The 26,985-nt window shown below is 58.0% G+C and overlaps 1 protein-coding gene across 4 annotated transcripts; it reads left to right on the top strand.

Annotated features, from left to right (window-relative positions):
* Window positions 1-1,289: 1,289 nt before the first annotated feature.
* HEMK1 (HemK methyltransferase 1, mitochondrial release factors N(5)-glutamine) lies at window positions 1,290-9,935 on the top strand. Of its 4 annotated transcripts, XM_075547427.1 has the most exons (11): window positions 1,292-1,676; window positions 2,671-3,057; window positions 3,208-3,299; window positions 3,544-3,637; window positions 7,612-7,746; window positions 7,919-7,983; window positions 8,224-8,273; window positions 8,510-8,618; window positions 9,158-9,253; window positions 9,399-9,512; window positions 9,617-9,935. In XM_075547427.1, the coding sequence occupies exons 2-11, from the start codon at window positions 2,836-2,838 to the stop codon at window positions 9,708-9,710; spliced, it is 1,071 nt and encodes a 356-aa protein (XP_075403542.1). In that variant the 5' UTR covers window positions 1,292-1,676; window positions 2,671-2,835; the 3' UTR covers window positions 9,711-9,935. The 4 variants fall into 4 exon arrangements, with proteins under 4 accessions (XP_075403545.1, XP_075403546.1, XP_075403544.1 ...); XM_075547431.1 differs by lacking the exon at window positions 2,671-3,057 and having other exon boundaries at window positions 1,291-1,676; XM_075547430.1 differs by lacking the exons at window positions 7,919-7,983; window positions 8,510-8,618 and having other exon boundaries at window positions 1,290-1,676.
* Window positions 9,936-26,985: the final 17,050 nt, after the last annotated feature.

Consider the following 26,985-nt stretch of genomic DNA (forward strand, 5'->3'; position numbering starts at 1 on the left):
ATTCCCGGATTGGCTGCCAGGCCTCGATACTGCACACCATTGGCCTGCTCGCCTGTCACTTGGATATGGCTCCGCCCCCCGGAGGGAGCCGGACACGGGATCACGACCCTAGCGCATCCCCCCTAGTGCTCCAGGTCCGCACGAAGCTGGGCAGGGAGGGTGGGCGGCTAGGCTTTTCGAGCCAGAACTGGGCTGGGGCCCGTAGGCAGGCCCGGGCCCCCGTCATGGGAACAGACTCGTGTCCCCAAACGTGGGCGCACGGAGGGGGCTCGGCGGGAGGCAGAACCTGCTTTGAGGTGCACCTCCGAACTCCCGACTTTGGGCCAGCTGCTTCCTCTCCCTGGACCTGCCGTCCCGCGAGGCTAGGCTGACGGGATTTCGGAGGGTGGTGTGGTGTGCTATTATGATCGGGACGGAGACTCCGAACGATCAGCATACGCCCCTCACAGCCGCGTTCATTCTCCGCTCTCGGGGAGACAGTCTAAAGAGAGGGCCCGCCCCCACCCCCCAGGCACCTTGTAACCCTCGCGTTGTTAAAAAGGATTTGTGTACATCACTGGGGCAACTTGTGACAGACGCAGATGCCAGTGGCTCCGGCTGTTGGGACTACCCCACCCCGGGGGGCGTTTGCGTGCTTCATAAGGGTCCCCTTCTCAGCAGGTTTCAGTGAGGGGGAATGGCCGTCCACGTTTTGCAGGGCATTGCCGTGTCTTTTAAGTTTATACTTCAAGAAACCAGGGCTCAGCGAAAAGGGCTGCGCGCTGCGCTGCTAACTGCAAGATCGACAGTTCGAATCCACCAGCCACTCTGCGGGAAAAAGGCGAGTCTTTCTGCTCCAGTAAAGGTACTGCAGCTTGAGAAAACCCAGAGCCGTTCTCTTCTGCCCTTCAAGGTCGCTGACTCGGGATCGACTGGATGATAAAGAATGAACTCCGCCCCCCTCCCCCGCCCCCAGACCAGAGCACCTGGACAAAGTCGCTCGCTAATAGGCTCAGAGTCGAATTCGAACCCTTGTTTCCACTAGTAGGGTTCGAGCACCCTGGCTCCAAACCTTAACCGGTCTGACCCCGGGTCATTCTCCGCTTTTAAAGCGAGAGGAACTGGAGAAGCTCTGGGATCCACTCTCCACATTTCTCTGATGCGCTCGGGCCACTAGACGTTGGATTCCTCACCACCTCACTGGGCCCCTCCCGGGCCCCGCCCCTGGCTCATCTGACCCCGCCCCCTTTACCGACACGCTCCGGTTAGCTGTTCGCCTTTGGGTTCAGTGCACTTCCTGCCCCGCCTCTAAGCGGCAGCTCCGAGCTATCCTAGTGCGTTGGAGCCTTATTCCGGCCGTGACCTTCGCCAAGTCTTACCCGCCCGGGCTCCAGGAGGCAGCTCTACGCACCTCCACGCCCCTTCCCACCCGTGGACTTGCGGGCGTGGTGGGCCTGGCGTTGATGGCCTCGCTCCCGGGCAGCCCGCTGTGGAAGCTCCCGGGCGGAACCCACCGGCCTTAGGAACTCTGGAGCCGGGGCCGTGGGGTCCGCCCGGGCCCTTTCATCCGCTGCGCCGGCCCCGGAAGCTGCGCGTCCGAGGAGCTCGGGGCGGGACCCGCATGTGGACCGCTGCTCCCTGCAGGCCGGCGGGTCGGCCGGCGGGCCACAGGGTGCACGGGGTAGCTCCTCGGGCAGGTACGAACTGGAGGTGGGGGTCCGATTGGGGGCGCCCGATCTACTGTGCCCTGCAGCCGGATTTGGCTCCTGTTGCGTAGTACAGAGGGAGAAGCAGTCCGCAATGGGACGCCACCTCGCTGGGGTCCCTAAGGATGCAGGAGCTTGCGAGGGAGTGCCCTTGACTTCCAGCCTCGGTCGTCTCGTGGGGACGGAGCTGCCCCCTGGAGTCTCTCAGACCGGCGCTCGTGCCCCGCTGGGACAGCTCCTACCTAGCTGGATGAACAGTTCCCAGTTGGTTTCCACCCTGAGTCTCTGGAGTGGATACTTGTCTCTGAAGACCTGACGCTCAGCAGGCGCTCAATACAGGCGTGTTTAGATCGCGGTCTAGTCGGAAGGGAAGGAAACTGCCGATTTTTTTTTTTTTTGAGGCTGCCGATGTTAATCCACATATTTAGTCAAGCTTGTGTGTGGCGTTATAAACCGAATGGAAATGGCGAAATTTGGGGTCGGCAATTTGGGATTGTGGGTTAGGTGCGAACCGTTGGAAGCAACCCTCCCCCCAAGCAAAGGCTCCCCTATTGTCGTATTAGTTAGGAGCGCATGAAGTTGCCTCCTTTCTGCGTGCTGAGCTCCCCGCTGGCGGACCCTTCTCATTCATTGGATCTCCACCAGGATGGTGTCATTCTCACTGTTTTACCATGAAACAAAAACTCAGGGACAATGATTTGTTCAAGGTCACCCAGGCATGGGCTAACACAGACCATGGGACCACAAAGCCTATGCCCTGACCCACCACCAGCCCCACAGATTAGCAGGAACTGAGCTAGGGGGTTCATCCCATTTTAACTCAAGACATCAAGAGAGCATACTTAATTAGTCCCAAATAGAAGGACCTAATAGGTGGTGGAGGTCTGAAAGAGGGGAAGTCTGCGGCCCCTTTCAGTCAGTGGCTGGAAAGCAAGTCTGGCCCTCCAAGCTCAGTGACTGTGTTGTCTTCACCCCTGCTCCCCAGGTTGGCAGTCATATCTGAGGACCAGAGCCACTTGGGGAAGCTGGGGCCTGTGATCTGATCAGCACACGTATGGGCCTAGTGACAACCTTCCAACAACCTTAGTAGCTGGCAACACAAGCAAGGCCTGGGGACCTGGGAACTGTCAGGAGATCCATTCTTGAAGACATGAAGCTTGGGGGCCGGATGCTGGGGGTCCTCCTGTGTGGCTTAGGAAGGGCAGGGGGCACCCGGACCTTCAGCTCCTGGCCACCCCATTCGCCTTTGACTGGGCTGTTGAGTGCAGCAGAGCTGGTGGGCCACTGGACAGCAGTTTTTGAAGAGAGAGGCATCCCGGAGGCCCGGCAGTCCAGCGAGTACATCATAGCGCACGTCCTTGGGGCTAAAACAGTTAAGTGCAATGGCATGGCCAGGGTGGGGACAGGGAAGGCCCGGGGGATGAGAGCCAGGCTTTTCTGACAGAGTTGGGACTCAGAGGGGAGGAAGCAGCCAGACTCCTTTGCCTCCTGGAACTGACTGCTCAACTCCTTGTGGGGTCAGTTCCAGAACCTGAGACCAGCACTTCGGAGCCAGCCTCTGAGCCCTCCGCAGCTTGGGCGCATCCAGGAGCTGAGTAGTCAGAGGCTGCAGAGGTGAGTACCCAAGGGGTTGGGGTCCCCCTCACCCCATCAAACCCGTGCTCAGGGAGGAGGAGCCCGTCCAAAGACTGGGCAGGTGTTGGGGTGAGGGAATGGCAAGAAGAGAGTCAGAGAAGTTCACGAGAAGCAGGGATGGGGACAGGCCTCCAGAAACACATTGGCCAAGCTCGACTGCACCAGCTCTGGCTCTGTCCCTGACGCCCACCCGGCGGTCCGGCTCTTCCCACCACCCCTGCAGGATGCCAGTGCAGTACATCCTCGGGGAGTGGGACTTCCGGGACCTCACTCTGAAGATGGCGCCCCCAGTGTTCATCCCTCGGCCAGAGACAGAGGTGAGGGCAGGTTGCCCAGGAGTGTGGTCACTTGGGCACCGGGCTTTCCCTCGATGTCCTCTAGGGGGCGCCGGCGCTCCACGATGGCTGGGTTCAGGGCAGAGCCCGTCCCTGCAGGTTCTCCTCTGCCCGTGGAGTAGACTGTCCTGCCTGCCCACTCCTGTCCAGCCCACGACAGGGCCCAAGAGGCCCCCAGGCCCACCCTGCATTCAGGGAAACTGCACTCTTCACCCGTCTGGGGTCGTGTAGGTGACCTGGAGAGGGCACGAGATGGACTTAGGGAGGTCCATTCTGCACTGTGTGACCTGGTCAGGCCACTACCCTCTCCGGGCCTTTAGATCAGAGATTCTGTAACCCAGTTTACTCATAGATCCACTCTCTGCTCAGGCCATCACCTGTGTTTGTCCCCAAACTATTAGGACAGGGAGTATATGGCCCTGTGTGCTGCCCTTGGACAGGACCTCTGATCCTGGAGGGGTGCTTTCTGTGGCTCGCCTAAGGCCCCCCAACCTTGGAGATGACAGAGCTGGGAGCAAGAAAGAGCAATTCAAGTGGGGGGGGTGGTGAGGGAGCAGGTGTGCTGAGAGCAGCCCCTGTCTGGGGTAGAGGGTGACGGGCCATGCTGGGAGGTGGGTGTTTCTGAAAAGGCATGAAGTACACACACACACATACTCACTCACTCACTCACTCACTCACTTACTCACTCACTCCTAGGGAAGGTCAGGCCCATCCATGTGTCTGGCCAGGGTCTCTGAGGCCCTCCTTCCTCCAGCCTCCATATACAGCCAGGAGATCCTTTGCCCTCTTCAACCCTATGTGACGTTGGGGCCTGGGGCCTTGCAGAGGCCAGGTAGGGCAACAGGTGCAGCCCCGGGGTCCTTAGGGGGCCTCACGCCTCACCCCTCCCCTGGGCTGTCCCACCTGGGATGGAGTCCAGAGCAGGATGTGACCACTTGAAGGTTTGTGGTAGGCCACCCTGTCTCTCTTCAGTCTGTGTGACCTCTGGTAGGAGGTCCTGCTCCCCCGAGGCAGCCCAGGGTCAGGGCACGGGAGGGTGGCCACTGTGGTGACCTCCCAGTCCCCATGCAGCTGACCAGGCACCAGCCACACATCCTGGGGTTCTGTGTGTTGGGTGTGGGTTCCAACTCCCAGATGCTTGCCACCACCCCCTTCCTGGGTGTGTCTGGTTGGGCTGAGAGCCCCGCAGAGGGGACAGGGCTGTGGTTGGGAGGCCAGGACCCCGCCTCACTGAACAGATGTTTCTGAGAAGTTGCCAGGTTTGCACCCGTGTGAAGCCACATTGAGGGCTGCCTTACCAAGAACTCAAGCGGACGTGGCCTGGGGTGGGGGTGGGGGCAGTGGTCGGGGGTGCTGGGGAAGGATCGAGTTTCTGAGGTGCAAAGCTGCAGGTGGCCAGAGGGCTGGGCGGTGGGGGCTCCCCGTGGGGAAGATGGCCCAGTCCCTGGGTGGCAGTGAGTGCACGGGGGTTCAGTGCACCTCACCCAGCCTGGAGAGTGAGCTGCACGCCTGCTGCTTGTGGTTTGCAGGCGGGCAGCCTTCCTGGGCTGCTCACAGGGCCACCTTCCGAAGGACAGTGGCACTGCAGCCCTCGGGGCCCACTAAGCCTTTGGGGCATAGTGTTCCTGGTGTGTAATTCATGTGCCACATAGTTCACTAGCTTAGCCACATCAAGGAGGGTCGTGCCACCCCACCAAGGTCAACGTTAGCACGTGGTCTCTCTCTTACTCTTTGTTGTGAGCTCTCTTGGACCATACTCTGGAGGAGACAGTGACTCAGTCAGAGCCCACTGCTGTCTGCTCCCTCCCCCACCTGCAGTGTCCGAGTCTGCCCAGGCTCACCTGGACAAAGTGTCTCAGGCCTGTGGGAGGCCCCTTAATGGGAGAGCAGAGTTTCTGGTCTTCCTGGGGGTAGGCTCCACCCCTGTCCCTCTGGACCCACAGCCAGCATGAGCCTCTTGTGGTCTGGTGGGTCAGGGAGAGGCAGGGCACCAGGGGTGGGCTGAAGTCCCATCTGGTCCCCACGCCCGCCTGGGCTGGCTGTTCATACTAGGGCTGGCGTGAGGTCAGGTGAGGTGGCTAGCCAGTGTGGCTGCTGAAGGGTCTTCCTCCAGCCAGGGCCGCCTGTGGCTGGGAAACCAAGAGACACTCACAGCCCTGACAACCATGGCCCCTGCTGCCCCTGCATGTGACCTCACCACGGAGACCACAGGCTCTCGCCTGCAGCCTGGCTGTTGGTCCTACTTAGTGCTCCCAGCGTCTCCAGCAGTGTAGCCCAAGCCACTGGCTCATCTCTGCTGCCCTGGACGTGGACTGTTACCCTGGGGGTTGAAGGATCCCCAAAAGATGAGATGCATTGGGGGACTTGGCACATCTGTTGGGGTCTGGCTGGTGACGTCAGGGTATTGAGGGGCCCTGCAATCGGAGGCTCTGTGGGTGAGAAGCAGCCCAGGGCCCCTCTGAGGCCAGCCTTGGGCTGTGGGACAAGCCTCAGGCTTCAGTCCTGGGAGGAAGCTGTTGGAGACGGAGGGGAGCTCCTTGGAGGGTATGGCCAGCCCTTCAGATGCTCAGTTCCTGAACCCAGGACCCTAATCCAGTCCAGCCTGGAGCTGGGACCCCAGAAGCCTCTTGGGGTGGGGTTTCTGATCTGCCCTCTCCCTGCTCCCCACCCCACCCTCCCCATCTGAGCCTCTTACCCCTTGCCATGGGCCCACAGCCTTCAGCCATGGCATGTGGGCAGAGCCAATGCCCCCGCCTCATCCAGGGAATTCCCTGTCCCTCTGACCTTGGGGAGAGGCAGGGCTTATAGTCTGGGGGACTAACAAGGCTGTTCTACCCGGCCCTTTGGGCCCAGTGAGTTGGCATTGACTCGAAGGCAGCGAGTTTGTTTTCAGTTTGGCCCTGGGACCCTCCCCTCCCAAGTGTGATATCTGACTACCTTGAGCTGGCTGCCTGCCGCCTGTAGGCTGAGCCTGAGCCCCTGGGCCCCATCGGGACAGCTCTGGGAATTCCCCGCTGCTGCAGAGGGACATGACATCGTCCAGGACTCCTCCCAGGTGGCCAGGGCTTAGCTGGTGTCCATGAACTGCCACATCCAAGAGCAGGACTGCTTTCCTTCCCACAATGCATTTGCCTCCCACTCCCTGCGCGTCCAAGGCCTCCAGGGTTTCAAGGCCTCCTCCTGTGCTGACCCTTCTGAACTTGGCCCTTTGCATTTCCAATGCTGCGCCTGTCATTGCCACCCCTGTACACCTGCCTATTGTGTGGGTGGGAACTGGGGCATCTGGAGTGAGGTGGCTCCGGGCCTGAAAGAGACTGAGGGCCGTGACCTCTCTAGGAAGTCCACCAGTGTCTAACTGACCAGGAAGCCTGCGCCGTTGCTTATTGTGAGTTTCGTCCACATCCCTCCCTCCCGCTTGCTCTCTGCAGAACCTTCCAGCTGGCCCCTCTCAGGGCAGTTGGTGGTGGCTGCCCATCGTCCAGGTGTGGTCTGGGGCCGGAGGCTGAGCTTCGCACAGCCCAGGAGTCTGTTGGACGAACTGTGTGCACGCATCTTCAACCCCAGCATCTGCCCTCGCCGGACGGGAGGGACCAGTGGCTGCCCCTCAGGTGGCCACTTGTTCATGAGCTCCTAAGACCCCTGTGGCCCCCCTGGAGTAGGATGTAGAAATTAGATTTGGTGAATGACGCTGGGGCTTTGTGTGGGTCCTGTGGGTGTTGTGTGGGTGTGCTTCTGTTTAGGCTTCCTGCCCTTGATGAAGTGGGTTATCCCCACTGTGTGCAGTCTCACAGATGAGGAAACAGACAAGGAGGTGGCCAGGCAGTGCCCATGGAGTTCATTGTTCAGTCTGGCTTTGCCCCTATACACACGCACGACTGACTGTGCTGGGGCATCTGCACCAAGACCTCCAAGGGCAGGTCACCACCAGCTCTGACCTCGACTACTCGGGCCTGTAGGAGCTGGTCACCTGGGTGCTGGAGGAGGAGGCCCGGAGGCCCCATGCAGGGAATGCTGAAGGCAGCCCCCTCATCCTGGAGGTGGGCTGTGGGTCGGGAGCCATCGCACTCAGCCTGCTGAGCCAACTCCCACAGGTGAGCTCCCTGCATGCAGCGCCAACTCTGTGGAGGCTGTGACTGCAGTGACCCAGGACAGCCCTGTCACCCCTCTGGCCCATTCCCCTCCTCCTGGGGGAGGCGGGGGTTGGGAGAGGGCTCTGCTCCATTGCCTGGTCCACGCGGTCATTCCAACCTTGTTCTGGGGCAGAGCCGTGCTGTTGCTATGGACAAGGGGGAAGCTGCCGTCTGCTTAGCCCAGGAGAATGCTCAGAGGTAGGGGGGCTGTGGCCTGGGCTCCAGGGGGTGGGTTGGGGTGAGACTCTGGGCCTAATCTAAGCGCCTCAGAAACAAACCTGTGGATGTCTAGTCCCGACTGCTGGACTGGGTAGTGAGAGTTGGGGGGTGGGGGTAGCAGGACTCTAACTGGGTGGTCCCAGCGGGGTCCTTCTCACTCTGGCCTTACAGCCAAGAGGAAGACCTGTCCCTCTGCTCATGCCACCTCTCCCTCTCCAGGCTCCAGCTGCAGCACCGGATTCAGATCGTCCTCTGCGATGTGACCTTAGGTGCCCTTGCACACATTGTGTTGGCATGGTGGGGTGGGGAGGGTCCTGGGACATTCCAGATGAAGAGCCATCCTGGCAGGTCATGGGTGCTTCCAGCTGGAGGGTCTGGGCACTCATCTGCATGCTCCGCTTACAGGGGTGAGGCTCCCAGGACACAGTGCATAGTGCAGGTGGGACCTCAGCCTCTTGCCTGCAGTGGGCCAGCCCCTGACTCGTGTCATCTCCTCTGACCACAGAGAGGAACTGGGCACCCCTCCTGCCCTGGGGTCCCGTGGACCTGCTGGTCAGCAACCCGCCCTACCTCTCCCACCAGGACATGGGGCAGCTGGCTCCTGAGATCTGCAGGTGCTGTGGGGGTGGGAAAGGTTATATCCCAAAGCCCAAGGACTGCCTGGGTCAGCTGATGCCTGCTTACCTCAGACTACCAGGGAGCCGCTGGACCCCTGCACCTCCGTGGGTGCTGTGTGGGGCCTGGTCGGTGCTTGATAGTACTGTCTCGAGCCCGGACATACAGACACATGCACACACAGATACACATATAGACACAGCCTCACTGCACAGGAGGCTGCTCTGTGTGGAGAGGGCAGCCCTGACCCAGGCTCATAGGTTGAGCAGAAGGCAGGCCCTAACAGCCTGCTCCAGGCTCTGACCTGAGTCCTGCTTCCAGCATGGGCCCCTCCCAGAGGGCCTCCTCAGCACCTGGGGTTGGGGGGTAGGGGTGCCGGTGCCCTGCCCCAGGGCTGGCCGTAACAGGATTCACCAAGCACAGGGGGTCACCCGAAAGAGGCCCCCTCCTCTGGGTCCTCAGACTTGCATCTTAGCCCTTAGTGAGTCCATAGGCCCCCGCCTCCCCCAGCACTCACCCCCTACTCTCTTCCCTTCAGCTATGAAGACCCAGCAGCCCTAGATGGCGGGAAGGAGGGCATGGACGTCATTGTCCACATCCTGGCCCTGGCGCCCCTGCTCCTGAAGGACTCTGGGTATGGATGTGTGGGTGTCCTGGGTCTGTGCCAGTAGGCCCCTCTCCCAGGGTGTCCTGGGCACATTGGGGCAGGCACCTGGCCCTGCTGCACCCAGCCAGGCAGCCTCAGACCCTGCAGCCAACTCTGAATGTCTCCCATGTAGAAGCCTCTTCCTGGAAGTGGACCCGAGGCACCCAGGGCTGGTGGGCAGCTGGCTGCAGAGCCGGCCCGGGCTGGGCCTCCATCTTGTGGCTGTGCGCAGGGACTTCTGTGGGAGGTGAGCCTCTCCCCACTCCCCACAGCCCCCAGGCCAGTCACAAGGTTGGCTCAGGCTGTGCAAGAAGCATGCAGCAGACCTGCAACTCTTTCCCCCCCCACAAGGCCCCGGTTCCTGCACATCCGGAGGTCTGGACCCCAGCGCGGCTGCACTGTGGACACCTCGCCCAGGCTCCAGCTTGCCCCAGTGCCTGGCTGATCCTGCTTTCTGGAATGTTGCCCAGATGGCACTTTCTGGAATTCAGGCGCTCCCATTGCTTCCATGGGCTGCCCGCCTGGAGGGCCAGGCTCAGGAGAGCCAGGCAGGGCTTGCCCTTCCTGGAGCAGCAGAGAGCAGACCTGGAACGGAAGGCTCTTACACTGAGGCCTGGGGGAGCGCTGGGGACATCCTGGGTGCTATGGCCAGGAGAGACCAATAAACAGTGACCCAAACTGGCTGCTTTCATCCTGCTTCTGCCCCAGCCGTGAGCAATGTGGAGCGAGGCTCGGCCCTGAGTGGCCCCCTCCCCAGGCCTACCTCGGGCTCCTCTGCCCCACATGGGCCTGCACACTCCCAGTAGGCCTGGGCTCAGAGCACAGACCCTGGTGGGAGCTTGAAGGGATGGGTCTGGGGGTCCTGGTTGCACAGTCCTGGGGTCACATGTCACAGTCTCCTAAGAGTTGGAGCCAGTGGGGAGCGAGCAGGACTTTGGTTAACTTTGTATCCCCCAGGCTCTCAGCTACACCATCCCCTCTGTGTGAGGCCACGGACCATGGAGACAAATCCAGTGACGCCCATATATGTGAAAGAAAGAGCTTGAAATCCAGAAGTAATTACGTATCAAGAGAACGTGCTGGCTCAGTCCAGTTCCAGTCTAAGTCCCATCCAGTAGACTGGAAGTCCCTCTTCAGGCTCACGTAGCCACAGGCAACGACAGAATGCAGGGAGATCACAGACCGGTGGGTACAAAGGCTTGTGGATCCGGTGGCGGTAGATCAATCCCAGGGCTCTTCTCCACGTGGCAGGCCAACTGGACGGAGAAAGCCCACAGGGGAGGCTCCCAGGACCCTCTTCATGAGGAGGTCACAGCCATAAGGAGGTACCGTCAGGCTAGACTCCACCTCTACATTCCACAGATCAGGTTGACTTGAAGTTATGTAACTACCACCCTGCCCAGCTGAGCCTGAGGTGTTAGCCAGAGGCTGAGGGGCCCCAGGTGGTCACGGGCACACCCATGTCAGGTCTATGTGGGCCCCATGGCCTGGTGGTCTGAAGGCTGGGGAGGGCCAGTGTGAGCCTACATCAAGGCCGGGGCTAGGAGCCATGGCAGACAGCTGACTCACTCTGTCTGCCCCCTACCTGGGCATTTCATGCTGAAGCCTGGGTCCCCAGGTTGTGCCCTGTAGGAGGGCCTCTGAGAAGCTGGCCCCAAGGGAGCGGCAGGTGCACTGCCTCAGGGTGCTCTGTCAGCCAGGTGGAGTGTGGGACATCCGGGGCCTGAGATTCCTTCCCCAGTGTGGCCAGCAGGCCTGTTTGCCTTGGCTGCCACTTCCAGGGCTGTGGTGCCCTACCCTGTGCCCAGTCCTGCGACGTGGATCGATGTGGATCCTAAGCTGACCCGGATCCCTCCTCCTCCCCACAGCCAGGATCTCCCCTGAGCCCCACCAGCCTGAGGTCAGATCCAGTTCAGCTGAAGTCCCTGCTCAGCCCTCTGACCACTCCCTTGTCCCCTGGGTCCTAGAACCCATGGAGCCCACAGGGGAGCCAGGCTGTCTGCTACCCGTCCAGCCAAGCCCCGGGCTGTGGGCGGGGGCACTGGGGAAGCGGTTCCACCCTGTCTCCTGGAGAGTGAGAGACCTTGCTTCCTGTCCACCCTGTCCATCTGTCTGGGTCTGGGTTTGCCAGCATCTGTGGGCTCTCCAGCTGCTTCATTGAAACGTGCCCCCTCAACGTCCTTTCTGCCTTTCCATTTCCCTCTGGACCCTCGGCCATCTCTGCTGCTCTCAGCTGAGTGCCCCCTTCCCCCGAAAGTGTAGCGTCCAGGGTGCAAGGGGTACAGGAGGGCCCCCCTCAGTGCCCATCAATGTGCCCAGGAAGCTTCCACCAGAACAGTGGCCCTGAGAACCACTGGCCTGGTAGGGGCAGCGCGTGGGGATGGGCTTCAACCTTGCAGGCCAGTGCGCCCTTCCCCGTCCACCATCAGAGTCATTTCCCCACTGAGCTGACCTCCGGCCTCCCGGAGCCCACCTGCTCCCAGGCAGTACGCCAGGAGTGCCCCTGCCCACCCCCCAAGCCCAAACACAAGCCTCTGCTGTGCGGTCGGTGCCACACACGGACAGGGAAACTTGCTCCACAGGACTTCCAACCCCGAGAGTCAGAGCTGACTGCCACCACAGTGCTGTCTACTGGGCTGCCAGTGGGTGCAGATCGCTGGACTAACAGCCAGGCCACTCAGCCCTCAGCAGGGCTCCCGTCCCACCCCCCAGCTCCCCTCCCATCCAGTGCACTCTGACTCACGGTAGCCCTACCTAGGGTTTCTGGGGCTCACCATTTCCCCTTGGAGCTGCTGGTGGGTGGGGACCCTGACCTTGCAGCTGAAGGGCCAGCACTTCTTGCGCACAGGGCCAGGCTGAGCCAAGGGCCATCCCTTCCCTCTAGGTACCCCCTGCCGTCCCCTGCCCATGCATCTGCCCCCATGAGATCCTCTCCCAGCATGGGGAAACAGCTCTGTCTCCCTCACCTCTCTGGGAGCCATGCGGTTGTGACCCACGTCTGCAAACATCCACCCCAAAGTAATTGAGGGCGTTTTCCAGAGTGGAACATGGCTCATGACATAATAGCTGTTCTCCCATAGTCCGGCCAGACAGATGTTTGACATGACCCTCTTCAAGGGCCCAGTAGCCATGTCAGGAGGACAGGGTGCCCTTGGCCGTGGCAGGGGAAATGATGACATCCCCCCCCCCCCCGAGATGTCCACACTCTACAAAACCTGTGCAATCATTATCTTAGACCAAACCAAACACACTGCCATCGAGTCATGCTGGTACAGGGGACCCTATGGGACCGGGCAGAACTGCCCCTGTTTGTTCCCAGACTGTATCTCTATAGGGGTAGAAAATCTCACGTCTCCCAAGGAGCTGGCTCGTGGTTTTGTACTGCTTACCTTGTGGTTAGCAGCAGCCCAGCATGTAACTCAGTCTTCCTGTGAAGGTGGAAGCAGAGGTCAAGGTGCTGCCCTTGCTGAGGGGAGAGGCCATGTGCCAGGGCGTGCGAGTGGCTTGTAGACACAGAAAGGCAGGGAATTGGGCTCCATCCAAGGTGCCAGGAGGAGCAGGCCAGGCCTGCCACTTCCTTGGTTTTAATCCAGGGGAACTGGTCTGGGATTTCTGACCTCTAGACCTGTAACATGATCAACTTGTGTTATTTGGGAGCTGTGTTAGTCTGGGTTGACTAGAGAAACAAATTCATTGATACTCGTATATGTGGAAGAGGGAACTTTATATCAAGAGTAACCACATCAACAAAACATCCCAGCCCTGTGAGATCAAGTCTATAAGTTCAATATTAGCCCACGAATCCTCTTTAGACTCAACCCAGCACACGCAAGGATGCCGAATGCAGGAAGATCACAGGCCTGTGGGTGGAAAGTCCTGTGGATCCAATGGCAGTGGACGCATCTCCAGGACTCTGGCTGCCATCAGCATGGCTCCATGTGGCCTGTCAACAGGAAGGTGAAGCAGAGAGAGTGTGTCCTGCCTCCAGGGAGGAAGAGAGGAAGTTCCCAGAATCCTCCTGGTGGGTGTGACCTTGTGAGCTGATTGACAGACTAGACTCCACCCTTATAACCTAGCTATCAAGTTGACATGAAATGATGTAACTACCCCAGGGCACAGCACCCCTTGCCCGGGAGGCTAATAATACAGACTTGGGTGCCCCCAGAGGAACATTGCTGCCACAGCGGCTTCCAGATGAGAAGCTGGCACCGGACAGAGACCAGGGGCATCTGGAGAGCCTGCTTCAAAGTCTGGGAGGCAGTGTGACTGGGGTCGGCGGTGGAAGCCCTCCCCACATGGTTCACTGGCTGGAGAGCATTGGGCTTCTCTGGAAAGGACCAGAGCACTGTCTGATGTGGGCCACAGACAGACTAGTCTGGCCACTGGAGGCTGATGGGAAGGGGACTTGGATGCATCTAAGGGGAGAACCAGGTGTGCCTCTATGGCCCAGGCCTAGTTTCTTGGAGCCTGGCTCCTCCGTGGTGGTGTGGAGTTGCTTAGGAAGGCAGGGGTCCTGCATTCTGCTGGCATGCAGCAGATCTGGGCAGGCCCTGCCTTGGTGCTGACGATCCCGCTCCTGCAGCCAGTGGCAGGCTCCATGAGGTTCCTCCAGCCAGCAGGCAGGACCCAGCTCCTGCCACAGCCTGCACTCCAGCCGTGTCTCTGTCTCCGAGTGGGACCAGATCCTCCCAGGGCCTTCAGCCTAGCTCTCCCCAGTGCCAAAGTCACTGTCCCACTGTATCCTCGGTGCCCTTGACCCTGTCTCCTCGCAGGTTGGAACTAGGTCTCTACTTCGTGGCTTCAGGGCTCTGGAGACCCATCCGGCTTCCCCAGGGTGTGGGGCTTCAGAAGACAATCACCCCCATTCAGTTGTCACAAGGGGGAGGGAAGGGGGTGCTGCTGAGCCTCCAGACCTGTGCTTGTTCCTGCACTGGGAATCCAGAGAACAGTCTGGACACCCAAGAGCAAAGGTCAGCTTGGCCTGAATCCTGAGCAGTGTTTCACAGGAAGCCCGGAGAGCCCTTTTGCCCAGGAGGGGATGTCCATTCCTGTATCCTGCCCAAACAGAGGGAAGGGCTTTACTGGGTCTCACAGCCTAAGGCCTCACTGCTTCTAAGGGCCTGCGATCAGCCAATTGACTAGTGGTCATAAGTCTCCATGTAGCCCCTAGTCCAAGGGGTTCTGGCCCATAAAGGCCTCCAGGTCAGGTGCACAGCCTGACCTCAGCCCTGGTGTGTGGACAGACTCGGCCCTGATGGAAGCTCCGTAGCTCTGGGGGGAGCAGGGTCCCCCCTTGCAGAATGAAGGAGTATCTCCCTGTTTGAGGGAGCTGACCATGTAGCCCCAGGCCCTGCCCCCTGGGCCTTCTGTGTTTGGAAGGGCATTTGGGGCCTATCACCAGGCATCACCATGTGTAAGAGCTCCAATCTGTGCCACGTCCTCCCCTCCTGCAGACTCTCCCCCCACCCCCCTCTGGAAAGTGGCAGGCCAGGGCCTTGAGCTGGGCGGGAGGATTACCACCTGGCTGCAGATGTGACAGAGGTCGGAGGGTGCCCCACGGCCCCTTTCACAGAGTCTCCTGCTCCCTCCAGAAATCCTGCCTATCACCTCATGGCCCCTGCTGCTCCAGGCCTAGAGCCCCTCCTGGGCATGTGTCTAGGGGCATGGAGGGGCCAAACAGCCTGCTCTCTTAAGTCCAGTGGGCAGGCTGTTGGACCAGGAAACCCCCGTTCCTCCAAAAAAAAAAAAACAACCAATGTGAAAAAGCTCCCTGTACCACAGATGGCAGCATTGAGGCTCCCCAGCAGGACAGAGCAGGGTGGGACTCTGGCTCTCAGCCTCCAGCCCCGATGCCCCCTCCCCTCCCCCACTGCCTGTGCTGCAGACCCCCACACCATTCCCCTTTCCAAGAAGAGCTCTGCCTGTCGTTTCCTGGGAGCCAGGGTGAGGCTGTGCTGCGTGAGCCAGCAGCATGCACCCCAAGGTCTTTCTTGAAGTCCAGCACTGCCCCATCCTCTCCGCAAGTAGGGGCCTCCAGAGCCTTTGGCGTCAGGCTCTGGGAAGGGGACACCAAGTGGAAGGGCTTTAAAACATGGCCGGCACTGCGCGGTCCTCTGGGGTCACTCAGCCCTCACGGCACCTCGTAAGGCAGGCGCAGCGAATCCCCCCATCTTACTGTGGGGAAACCGAGCTGGAGAAAGGCTGAGCCACTTTGCTCCGAGGGCGCATCCCTGAGCTGGGCCCCAGGGCTATGAGGCGCACCCTTAGCTATCACCAGACCGGGGTGTGTGTGATGGAGGGGCGTGGGATGCACGCTACAGGCAGCTGCAATGGCTCAGACATGCAGGCGGCTGGGACAGACATTTATGAGTAGGACTGATTCATGGCTAGTGCTGAGGGGTGGGATGTGGGGGGCGGGCAGGACCCCGTGGGTCTCAGGACCCTGATCAGAGAGTTGAGAATGTGCCATGCCCTCAGAACATCGGGGGTTGGGTGGGGGTGGACAGACCCCGTGGGGACCTGGCCCAGAGGTGGGGTTGGAAGACCACCCTCCTGGGCTTGAGCTAGCAGCCGCAGCAGGTGGCATCAGCAGGGTGAAGCCCTGCCAGGAGCCCCAGCCCACCGCCTTCTCACAAATCCTTCTGGCAGCCGGTGCAAGCACCCTCAGGCCCACACTGTACCCGAACTAGTCCACTGACACCCCACAAGGGCTCCCACAGCCAGGAGGGTGCCCCAGAAGGGGGAAAGGGCGGGTCAAACAGAAAGCACCAGAGGCTGGCCACCCCAGGGCACCCAATTTCCACACCCTGCGGCAAAAGGGACAGGCAGTGGGGGCGGGGCATACAGTGAAAGTGACGGACAGAAACTGGTGTCCCCCGGATGTGGGGCCGCCTGACCTTACCTCAGCTGACAGGTGGCTGAGGGAGTGAGTGTGCCTGAAACTCTCCGCGAGGCCCCGCCCCTCCAGGGCGGACCCCTGTCTCTCCTCACCACGGGGCACCGCAGACACGGAGAGATCCGCTCTCCTCCTCTTGCTGCCAGTGTCTGCCCTGGTGCCCCTGAGCGGTGGGGCTCCTTCTTTCAGCCCCGTTTGAACCAGGGGGATTCCAGGGGAGGTCCTTCCTAAGAAAGGACCCAGGCGGCATCTTGCTAGCACGCACGCTGTTTACAAGTTCATATTCGCAACACTTAGCATGAGGTCCATCTGGACTGAGGGCGAGACCAGTCCGGTGGCACATGTTGGGACAGGGGGCTGGGGTGGCACACTGTGGCCTGATGGGCATCAGCCTCGGCGTTGGGTTTCTGATGGCCCAGGACCACGTGGCCCATTGTGCTGACAAAGGGGACGGATGCTGTTTCTGAAGCTCACCCGGCAACCTCAGGCCCTGTTCTCAGCACTGATTGTGTGTGTATTTGCAAATTGTGGCCCCCCACCCCCGAGACACACACACACACACACAAATTCTTAAAAGAAAGAGAAGGAATTCATGTGAGACCACTAATGTGCCCAGAAGGACACTGTGGTTTTGGCGTTGGACAGCTAGCCACAAGGTCACTGGTTCAAGCCCACCAGCCGCTCCATGGGAGAAAGCAGAGGCTGCCTGCGCTCATCCAGATTCGCAGTCTCAGAAGCCCAAAGGAGTGGTTCTGCCCTGGCCTGAAGCACCGCCACTGTGTGAGTGGGGATCAACCTGATGGCCCTGGGCTTGGGTGTACCCACAAAACCACTTGCTCCTCTGCCTCATCTGAACAGGGGAGCCCCCTCCACAGCTGGGTGCCTCCAGTACGGCCTCCGACACAGCCCCTGCGCAGTGAGAGCATCTGGCTGCCTGTTCCTGAAAGGCCACAGGGCTACAGGGCTCCCCCTGGCTTAGGTACAGCCTCCGGATACTCAAGCTTGGGACCTGGGGCAGAGAAGAAGGGGCGGTGGCTCAGAGCTTTCCTTCGTCCCCGAGGGGGGCCTCCAGGGATGAGGAAAGTGGGGAGTCCGGTACCCCTGAAAGCCCAGAGTGCCCCTGGTTCTGGGTACCTACATTTCTGGGAACTGCCTGTGCTTTGGAGAGACAGAAACAAGAAGCAAAACCCTAAGGCCCGTCACCACCCCTCCCCCTTCCTTCCGCTGAGTCACAGCTGGGAGCCCAGTAGCTCAGCCTCCCCTGGGGGCCCGCCCCCGCCCCTGGGTGGGGTGGGGGGGCTGGAATTCTGGGTCAGGTGAGGACACAGAATCTGGGCCAAGTCCCTCTGCTGCTAACAGCCTCCAGGAGGGGGTGCAACCTGATGGCTGAGGCCACCTGCCCCCCTGCCCCCAATCCTCCACCACTTGGAGAAGGGAATGCGCAGCCCCCTCCCTGTCCTCAGGCCTACCATTCACACACGTGTTTATTGAGCATCTGCTACAAGCCAGTTCCAGGGAGGGGCGGTACAGGTAGGGGCCTGCCCTGGAGAAACTCAGAGCCTCACAGTTAGCCCCTGGCAGGCCCCTAGTGTGCCCCCCCCCCCCTGTGTTAGTGGCAGGTGGGTGAGAGGAACAAACCCAGGGAGAGTCAAGTGTGTAAGAGAGAGCTTTATGTCAAAGTGCAATTGTATATTAAGAAAAACATCCCCACCCAGTCCAGATCAAGTCCATCAGTCCCATATTAGCTCATATGTCCAATACCAATCTATAAATTCCTCTTGAGACTCATGAAGCACAAGTAATGATGCAGAATGCAGGAAGATCACAGGCCAGTGGGTGGGAAACCTTGTGGATCCAGTGGCGGTGGAAGCATCTCAGCGCTGGCGTGGGTCTCCAGGTGGCTCCTCCAGGTCCAGGCTGTGGGTCCATCAGCATAGCTCCATGTGGCTTGTCAACAGGAATGCCTTGCAGGGAGTGAGCTGAGCATGTATCCGGCCTCCAGTGAGCTATTGATCTCTGTAGAGCCTCCAAATGAGATCATCAAGCTGCGACCTATTGACAGGCTAAACTCCACCCCTTCACTCTTTAATAGTCTCAAGTTGACACCAGATGATGTAACTACCACAGCCTTGGTCTGCTCTGGTCAGTGGTGCTCTGGTCAGTGGTGGTTTGGGCCCTCAGGTCTGCTCTGGTCAGAGACTATGGGAGGTTTTTGGCACTGGGGAATCTAGCCCACATCCCAGAGGCACATCACAGTGACCTGTACACGCCACACAGGCACAGGCCTGCTCACACGTGTGCAGGTGGGTGGGCAGCTTGAACACTTGGGTCCATGAGCAATGTCCCCTTGCACAGGGGAGCCTTGGGCTTCAGGGACCAGGTCTAGGCTGAGTGGGGAAGAGGGAGGGATTGTCATCCTGTCTAAAAGGCCCAACCACGGATTTCGAGTCAGACTCCCTTAGCAGAGTACCTTGTCTCATGGAAAAAGCCAGGCTGAAGCTCAGAGAAGTTCAGTACCCACCCCTCCCACCTCCACCTCCACCCCCACCCCCACCCAGGGTCACACAGCAGACATGGACACTGACCTATAACCTTACTCTTTCAGCCTAATGTTTGGACCAAGGCTGGAGACTCCCCCAAGACTCACACCCCATCAGCCCCTAGGGCAGTGGTTCTCAACCTTCCTAATGCCGTGACCCTTTCATACAGTTCCTCATGTGGTGGTGACCCCCCCAACCACAAAATTATTTTCATTGCTACTTCATCACTGCCATTTTGCTGCTGTGATGTATCCGGTGACCCTTGTGAAAGGGTTTTCCGACTCCCAAAGGGGTCGTGACCCACAGGTTGAGAACCGCTGCCCTGGAGGGATGAGGTTGGAGACTCACCCAGCAAATCTACCTAGGGGACCAACCACAGCTCCACCAGCTGTTCCCAGGACTCCTTTCCCATTTCCCAGCCACCCAGAATAATTCTCTGTGTCTCGCCTGCTGATTTCTTTGTGGGGTACCAGCCCCAAATCGAACGGGCCCTAGGGGCGGTTGTGTAATTGAGGCGTAAAATTAAAGGGACATCAGACAAGATAAGGTATGTAGTTGCTCACCTCCGGGACAACCATGATCTAGCAGCCAGGTCTGCGTAGAGAGCAAGAGCGTTTTTCCAATCTCGGCTTATGTACACTTCGGGGGTGTGCAAGCCCCCCTGATCACAGGTAGCCACATCCGTAACAGGAAGGGGTTGCACAAAAGGCATACGTGCGACCAGAAAGTCGAGCTAGGGGTGAGGTGGGGAAGGTGCTGGGGGTACACATGTGAAAAGATGGGCGGACCCTGATTCAAGATGGCAGCCTAACTTCGGTCCTCCCTGAGTGGGCTTGGCTTTGTCTCTGGGCTCTCCTTCAGGGGAGCAATCTACTGTCCTTATCAGTGGGGCGTGGGCTCTGCTTAGGGTGGGACAGACTATAGAGTCGATTGCTCTAGATGGCTGATACCTGCAGGGAGATGACCTCTAAGCAGTTGACCTCCAAGTGTACAGTCAATGACCATGTGTTCTTAGATTTGGCACATATTATGGGGAGGGGGAACCTTTCTGTATCCCACATTCCTTGAATAATTTGCCTTCCTCTTTCTTCTGCTCAAATTCTCCCATCTTCTCCATCCCCGGGAACTTTCCCTCCCATCTTTAGTCTCCTTGAAGGCCTCTGCCCCACCTCCCCCACCTAATAGAGCTGAGAGTGACTACTTTGCGAGGCTGGTACTGCTGGAGTCTCCCCAGCCTGCCTGCTCCTTCAGACACTGGCAGTCACACTAGAAGGGGAACAGCCTGCTGGATCCACCAGCTGCCCCTGCCCTGCTCCTAAGCCAGACCCCACACACACTGGCGAGGGCTGCCTGCTGAGGCGGCTGGGGACCCTGCACTCTAGACCAGCAGGATGCCGGAGAGCTTGCTGGCTGGCTGGCTGGCTTGTTACACACCTTGAGTGTCCCTGGGCCTGGGCCAGCCTGGGCCTGTGCGGGCAGAGTGGGCTGGACAGTGGAGAGAGGACTCTCGGGCTTGGTGGCTGCCGCCCTGCATGAATCCGGCCCCACTCGAGCTCTCTGCCGGTTTGTGGAATTCTCTTCCCCTTGGTTTTGTTAGGTTTCTCTCTCCAGCCTAAATCTCAGCCTCGGTCCTTAGCTCCACGCGAGAAAGATTTCACGCCGAAGCCGGGCTCGTGATCCAAGTGAATTTAATGAAAGTTCAAAGAAGCATCAGGTTTTACGCGGCACCCATAGGATTCCTTTGACCATGCGGCCTGGCAGAGACTGCCCCAGGTCACACAAGGATCTCTCTCCTCCCACGAAGACGACCAGACCACCCAAGCAAGACAAGACAAGACCCTCTCCCTTCCGGTCCCTGCCTTTTCAAGGGTTCCCGGGGGAGGTGTGGTGAACGACCCCAGGTCAATTCCATTGGCTGAATTGCAATCACCCGGCCCAGGTGAGCTGCTCCAGGTGTAACGTCCATCCAAGCCCACCGGCGGGAAAATCCAGCTTTTGTCTTTTGCTGGCTCTCCCGGGCATGCGTAATGGACTTCCCAATTCCCTAGGCTAAGCTACCTAACAGTTTCTAGAGGAGGGTGGAGCGCTGACATTGAGCCCCATGGCTGCCTGGCTGACGCCTGCTCCACCCTCAGTCCCCCCCTTGCAGCTCTGTCCAGGCTACAGCTGCCACCTCCACCCTTGCTTTTGCTCTGTCTGCTCAGGGACCGGACACAGTCCGTCCAACATTCTGGGACAGCCGTTTGGAGTCCCTGCTCCAGTGGGGAGGGGACCTCCCAGGGAAGAGCTTGGGCCCTTGTCTGGACGCTTGACCCCACAACCCCAGAGAGGGTAGGGTGGGTTAAGGGGTAGGGCAGGAGGTAAAGCTCCTCCTCGAGAGCCCACATCCCTTCTCCTCCCTAGAGACACCAGACCCGGCCCCTGCTGACAAGTTACCTTCCCAGCTGCTCTCTGAGCCGTTCTTGTCAGTATCATAACCGAAGAGCCAGCCTGATCTGGTCTACCTGGGGCCTGGGGAGGCTGCTCGGGCACTCGGGTCCCTGTACCTCGTGGGGTTTCTATCTCGGAATGTTTTCATCACTGGTACGCGTGCGCCTCTGCCTTTCTGTCACTGCACGCTCTCACTGGGGGCCTTGATCCCAGAGCGTGGCAAACAGTGCTGACTCAGAGCGTGGCCTCCGGCTTCTGACTTCTCCAGGGATGTCTGGGCTGCCTCCCCACCCAGTGTGCTCACTATTGATTTTGGCAAGGCGGCCGCCTCTGGTCCTCTGGCCCACAGTGACCCAGGTCTCTTGATTTGAGAAGCTAACTGATTTGCGTCATTCATTCGCCTGACAAGTCACCCGTGGCCACGTGCTGATGGTTAGCCGGGCCTCCCCTCAGTTCTGGGAAAGCAAGGAAAACCCCACAGTCCCTGCCCACCAGGGGCTTGTGACCTAGCCAGGATAGGGACCAGGGTGTCCACTGGGCATGCTGCAAAATTCAGGCTCTGAGCCAGGAAGGGGCGGCACACCTAGGTGGACGGTGCACCTGGGTGGACCCCAATCTGGGCCAGGTGAGCTTAATCCAGCCAATGGGGGCAACCAGTACCATCAACTTTGCCAGAAACTTTGAGACCACCGCTGTCTCCCAGCTACTCCAACCTAGTTTGACGAGGCTGGGCTGTGCTCCCGAGAGGCTGTGCTGGGGTCTCTTTTCCAGGGCCTCCTCTGAGGTTCCAAGCTGCGATCTCTCTCTCTCTCTCTCTCTCTCTCTCTCTCTCTCTCTCTCTCTCTCGTTCAGTTTACTGTAGAGCCTGAAACTGCCTCTGTCCATTATAAAAACCCCTTGGATCACAAAGCAGGTTTCGCGTGAATTCGTTCTCGAGCAAAGCCAAGGACGAGGGATTTCTCCCCTGAGAAACCCAACAGGCTCACCCTGGAGGAGACAGGCGAGCAAGCAGGCCATTCTCTTTAGACCTGCAGTCTGCATTTGATGCCTGTCTGCCAGGCAGGGTGCCGGGCACCGTGTGTGTGTGTGTGTGTGTGTGTGTGTGTGTGTGTGTACAGAATCTACACGGTGTGGTGGGGTGACATCTCCTCTTCCCGCCTCCCCCCATCCCCAGCTCAGTTAGGGAGCTTATGGCCTGCAGAGCTGCCCTGAGCAGAGGTGGCTAGGCGGGAGGTGCTGGATACCGGCTCAGCTTCCTGTCGCTTTGCTTGGGACACTCCTGAAGTGTGTATGCTGCCCTGTCGGGAAGGGCTCCCCGGTGAGACCGAGCCTCCGCTGCCCACAGAGCAAACCCACTACTTATCGGTTTTGTGTTTGTCCTCTTTCCCCTCCCTCCTCAGGAACAGGGAAGGGTCTGGGTGTTTTCCTGCCAGAGCCTTGTGGGTGCGGGCAGAAGACCAGGACCTGAGCTCAGAGTCAGCGCTGCCCCGCTGGGACCCCACAGGACGGGGAGGGCTGCCCTGTGGGTTTCCGAGACTGGCACTCTACGGGAGTAGAAAGCCCGTCTTTCTCCCACACAGGCAAAGAACGGCTTATTAATTACAGCAAGAGCGGCAGGCCGCACCAGCATCTTCTGGTGCCAATTCCCTGAGCCCCGTTTCCACAGGGGTCACCCAGGGTGGTGGCCGAGGGCTGCACGTGGCGCGGCTGCAGGGGAGGCGCTCGCGCTCCTAGAAAGCCTGCCCCACCTTTGCCCGAAGGAGGCGAGGTGTTCTCTTCATGAGGGACGCTTCATTAAACTGTGCCCACACCGCGCCTGGGGGAGAGGCCCACCACCTCTTGGCTTCCCGGCTGCACGTGGTAAGATCAGCCTTGACAGGTCCTGCAGAAACAGAGCAGCCAGAGTCCCTGCCGCCCAGCGTGCCGCAGAGCCATGACACACGGTCTCCGGAAACCTCACTAGCACGTTGTGGCAACACCTCCCAACTAAAGTACTGGAGCTCAGGGGCTTTGATGGGAGCCTGCTCTGGGAGAAACCCAGCCCCCGACTCTCCTGCCATGACGATGGGAGACAGCATGGAGCAGGAATTCTGGTGTGTTTCCCTTTCTTCGGAATGTGGCCTGCAGATAATGGGGAGAGTCATGTGAGGGCGGCCATTTAGCTTCCTCCCCTGCAGCCCACCCGGCTGCGGGTACTCCTGGAAGGTGCTCTGAGGACCTGGGAGGTGCTCTTTTTTTTAATCGTTTTATTAGGGGCTCAGACAACTCTTATCACAATCCATACATACATCAATTGTGTAAAGCACATTTGTACATTCATTGCCCTAATCATTCTCAAAACATTTGCTCTCCACTTAAGTCCCTGATATCAGGTCCTCATTTTTTCCCTCCCTCCCCATTCCCCCCTCTCTCATGAACCCTTGATAATTTAGAAATTATTCTGTCATATCTTGCCCTGTCCGACATCTCTCTTCACCCATTTTTCTGTGTCTGTCCCCCAGGGATGAGGTCACATGCAGATCCTTGTAATCGGTTCCCCCTTTCTAACCCACCCTTCCTCTACCCTCCCAGGATCGCCACTCACACCACTGGTCCTGAAGGGATCATCTGTCCTGGATTCCCTGTGTTTCCAGTTCCTATCTGTTCCAGTGTACATCCTCTGGTCTAGCCAGACTTGTAATCATGATAGTGGGAGTGGGGGGGAAGCATTTAGGAACTAGAGGAAAGTTGTATTTTTCATCATTGCTACGTCCCACCCTGACTGGCTCATCTCCTCCCCAAGACCTTTCTGTAAGGGGGTGTCCGGTGGCCTACAAATGGGCTTTGGGTCTCCACTCCGCACTCCCCTCCTCATTCACTATGGTAAGATTTTTTTGTTCTGATGATGCCTGATACCTGATCCGTTCGACACCTCATGATCACACAGGCTGGTGTGTTTTTTATGTGTGGGCTTTGTTGCTTCTGAGCTAGATGGTTGCTTGTTTACCTTTAAGCCTTTAAGACCCCAGACGCTATCTCTTTTGCTAGCCGGGCAACATCAACTTTCTTCGCCACATTTGCTTATTCACCTGCTTTGTCTTCAGCAATTGTATCGGGAAGGTGAGCATCATGGAATGTCAATTTAATCGAAGAAAGTATTCTTGCATTGAGGGAGTACTTGAGTGGAGGTCCAATGTCCTTCTGCTACCTTAATACTAAACCTATAAATATATGCACATAGATCTATTTCCCCATACTAATATATAAATATATTTACATATATACATATCTGCATCTAGACCTCTATAAATACCCCTTTCCTCCCACCTCTTTCCTCTATTTCCTTTGACTTTCCTCCTGTCCCACTATCATGCTCAGTCTCCACCAGGGTTTCAGCAATTCCTCTTGGTTACATTACCCTTGATAATGCCCTACCAGGCCTCCCACACCCTCCTCACCACCGATTTGGGTCACTTGTTGTTCTCTTTTCCCTGGGTTTGTTAACACCACTACCTATCCCCCCACCCCCTCCTCTCCCATGTCCCCCCAGAACTGTCAGTCCTGTTGTTTTCTCCTCCAGATTGTTCATCCAGCTTATCTTATTTAGTTAGACCTGCGGAGATAATAACATGCACAAAAACAAGACAAAGCAAAACCAAGCAATAATATACAACAAAACAACAACAACCAATAACAAAACAAAACACAATAAGAAAGAAACGCTTGTAGTTAGTTTAAGGATTGCTTGTTGGCCTTTAGAGGTGTTTTCCAGTCCAGTCTGTTGGGGCACCACGCCCTGGCCCCAAAGTCCACCATCAGCATTCCCTGGGGACCTACCTGCTCCATTCCCTTGCTGTTCTGTTACACCCCATTAGCACCTTGCCTGGTGTGGCGGGATCCGATCGGGTGCAATTCCCACACTGTCTCTGGTGCTGTCTCCTGTAGGGCTATGGGTCAGTGAGGGGTGTCATGTCTCATAGTAGGGCCGGCCATGTGGTCCTCTCTGTGGACTGGCTGCTCTAATCTGGAACATCATCCTCAAGGCCTGGTGGGCCAGGGTGTGCTCCTCTCTCCTCCTCCCCCTTCATCTGCTCCTGCACACTCTGGTCAGACATGTCCCTCTCCTGGAGCTGCAGATTCAATGCCTTCCTTTGAAATAGATTCTTCTGGGGGGAGGGGCAGGAGTCCACTTAGTAGTTGGCATTGTAGCAGCCCCGAGGCTGGGAGGTGCTCTGAAGGCCTCCTGCAGTGTGGCTGGGGCCCTGGGGTTGGGTTGACTCACCGGGATCCTGGTCACAGAGCAGAGGCACCCCACAGGGCTTTCTTGGCTGCAATCCTTGCAGGAGCACATCACAGGCTCCTTCTCTATGGGAGGAGCTGGAGCTCCAACCCACGACCTTTTGGTCTCCGCGGAATGCTTAGCCATGGAGCCACCAGGTCCCTTGCCCAGGACCCGCAGGGCTCCATGCTCCAGGACAGGCTCACTACAGCATAGTCCATGCTCCTCGCAGCAGGTTAGCTAGAACTGTTCCATGGGTTTCCAAGCCGGCAGCTCTCTCTTTTTAAATAGTTCCACTGGCATAGAGACAACCCGACCACTCAGTCCCATCAGGAGGATTTGTGCCGTCATTCCCTCCATCAACTCAGAACACGTTCTCCTCGAACGCCCCACCTCACTCCATTCTCGGCTCCCTGTCTCTAGGCAACCATCAATTCAATTAGTCTGTACAGATCCATCCATCCCAGATTTCATGTACAGGAAATAATACAAAGCACAGACAGGAAGCCAGAGAACACAACAAGAAAAAACTCAACCAAAATGACTGGGCAAAGCAAAAAACCTCAACCCCAAAGAAAGCAGAAAACAGGAAAAACGGAAACTAGAATGCGTCAAGGGAAATTGAGCGATAAGGTATTACATCGTAGCCTCGCTACATCCGCCCAGTTGACTTTTACAATGCGGTCTGTCTGCAACACCACACTATTCGCATCCCTCAGCGATGGTCAGAGGGGATTCACCGGAGGCTTGATCCATGTGCCGGCCCTGCAAATGAATGTTGGTCTTCTACAGTCTTCTGCCAACCAGGTGTCCACAACGTAAGCTCTGATGCCATTCCCTCCTTTGGATTTGGATTTTAATTTTCAGATCACACACAGGTTAATATGCTTCCCCCATGTGGACTTAGCTGATGCCTTACAGATGTCTGCTTGTTCTCAGACAAACTTGTAAGACTCCAGAGGCCATTCTTTCTGATACCGGGGTGCCATCTGGCTTCTTCACCACATTTGCTGTAGCACCCACATCTTCAGCAAGCTCTTCACTGGCCAGAGGGTGATTGTTCTCAGACTGGGGCTAGCATTAAGTGCAAGCCCCAAATCCATTCACGTATCTATGGCTGATCTGCATCCTTATCATTCTATGACAGAGAACACTATAAACCAGGGATCCTCAAACTATGGTCCGCGGGCCACATGCGGCCTGCCGAAGACATTTATCCAGGCCGCCAGGTGTTTTAGCCCTGTTTTGTTTTTTACTTCAAAATAAGATATGTGCAGTGTGCATAGAAATTTGTTCATAGCTTTTTAAAAACTATAGTCCGGCCTTCCAACGGGTCTGAGGGACAGTGAGCTGGCCCCCTGTTTAAAAAGTTTGAGGACCCCCTGCAAGTATAGACCATCCCCCACCCCACCCAGGGAAGGCATAAAGTAATCCTATTGATAGTGTCATTCATTTAGCCAATTGTATAAAATTTAAAACACGTTTAGAAAAGTACATTATACAAGGATAGGCCAGTTTCAGGCTGCATTACACAAATATTGATTTTTATAGATTAACTTCTCTTAACTGTCTGGGTACTATTTACATCCACAGCAGG

Source organism: Tenrec ecaudatus, chromosome 4 (genome assembly GCF_050624435.1).
Source record: "Tenrec ecaudatus isolate mTenEca1 chromosome 4, mTenEca1.hap1, whole genome shotgun sequence".
NCBI classification, from domain to species: Eukaryota; Metazoa; Chordata; class Mammalia; order Afrosoricida; family Tenrecidae; genus Tenrec; species Tenrec ecaudatus.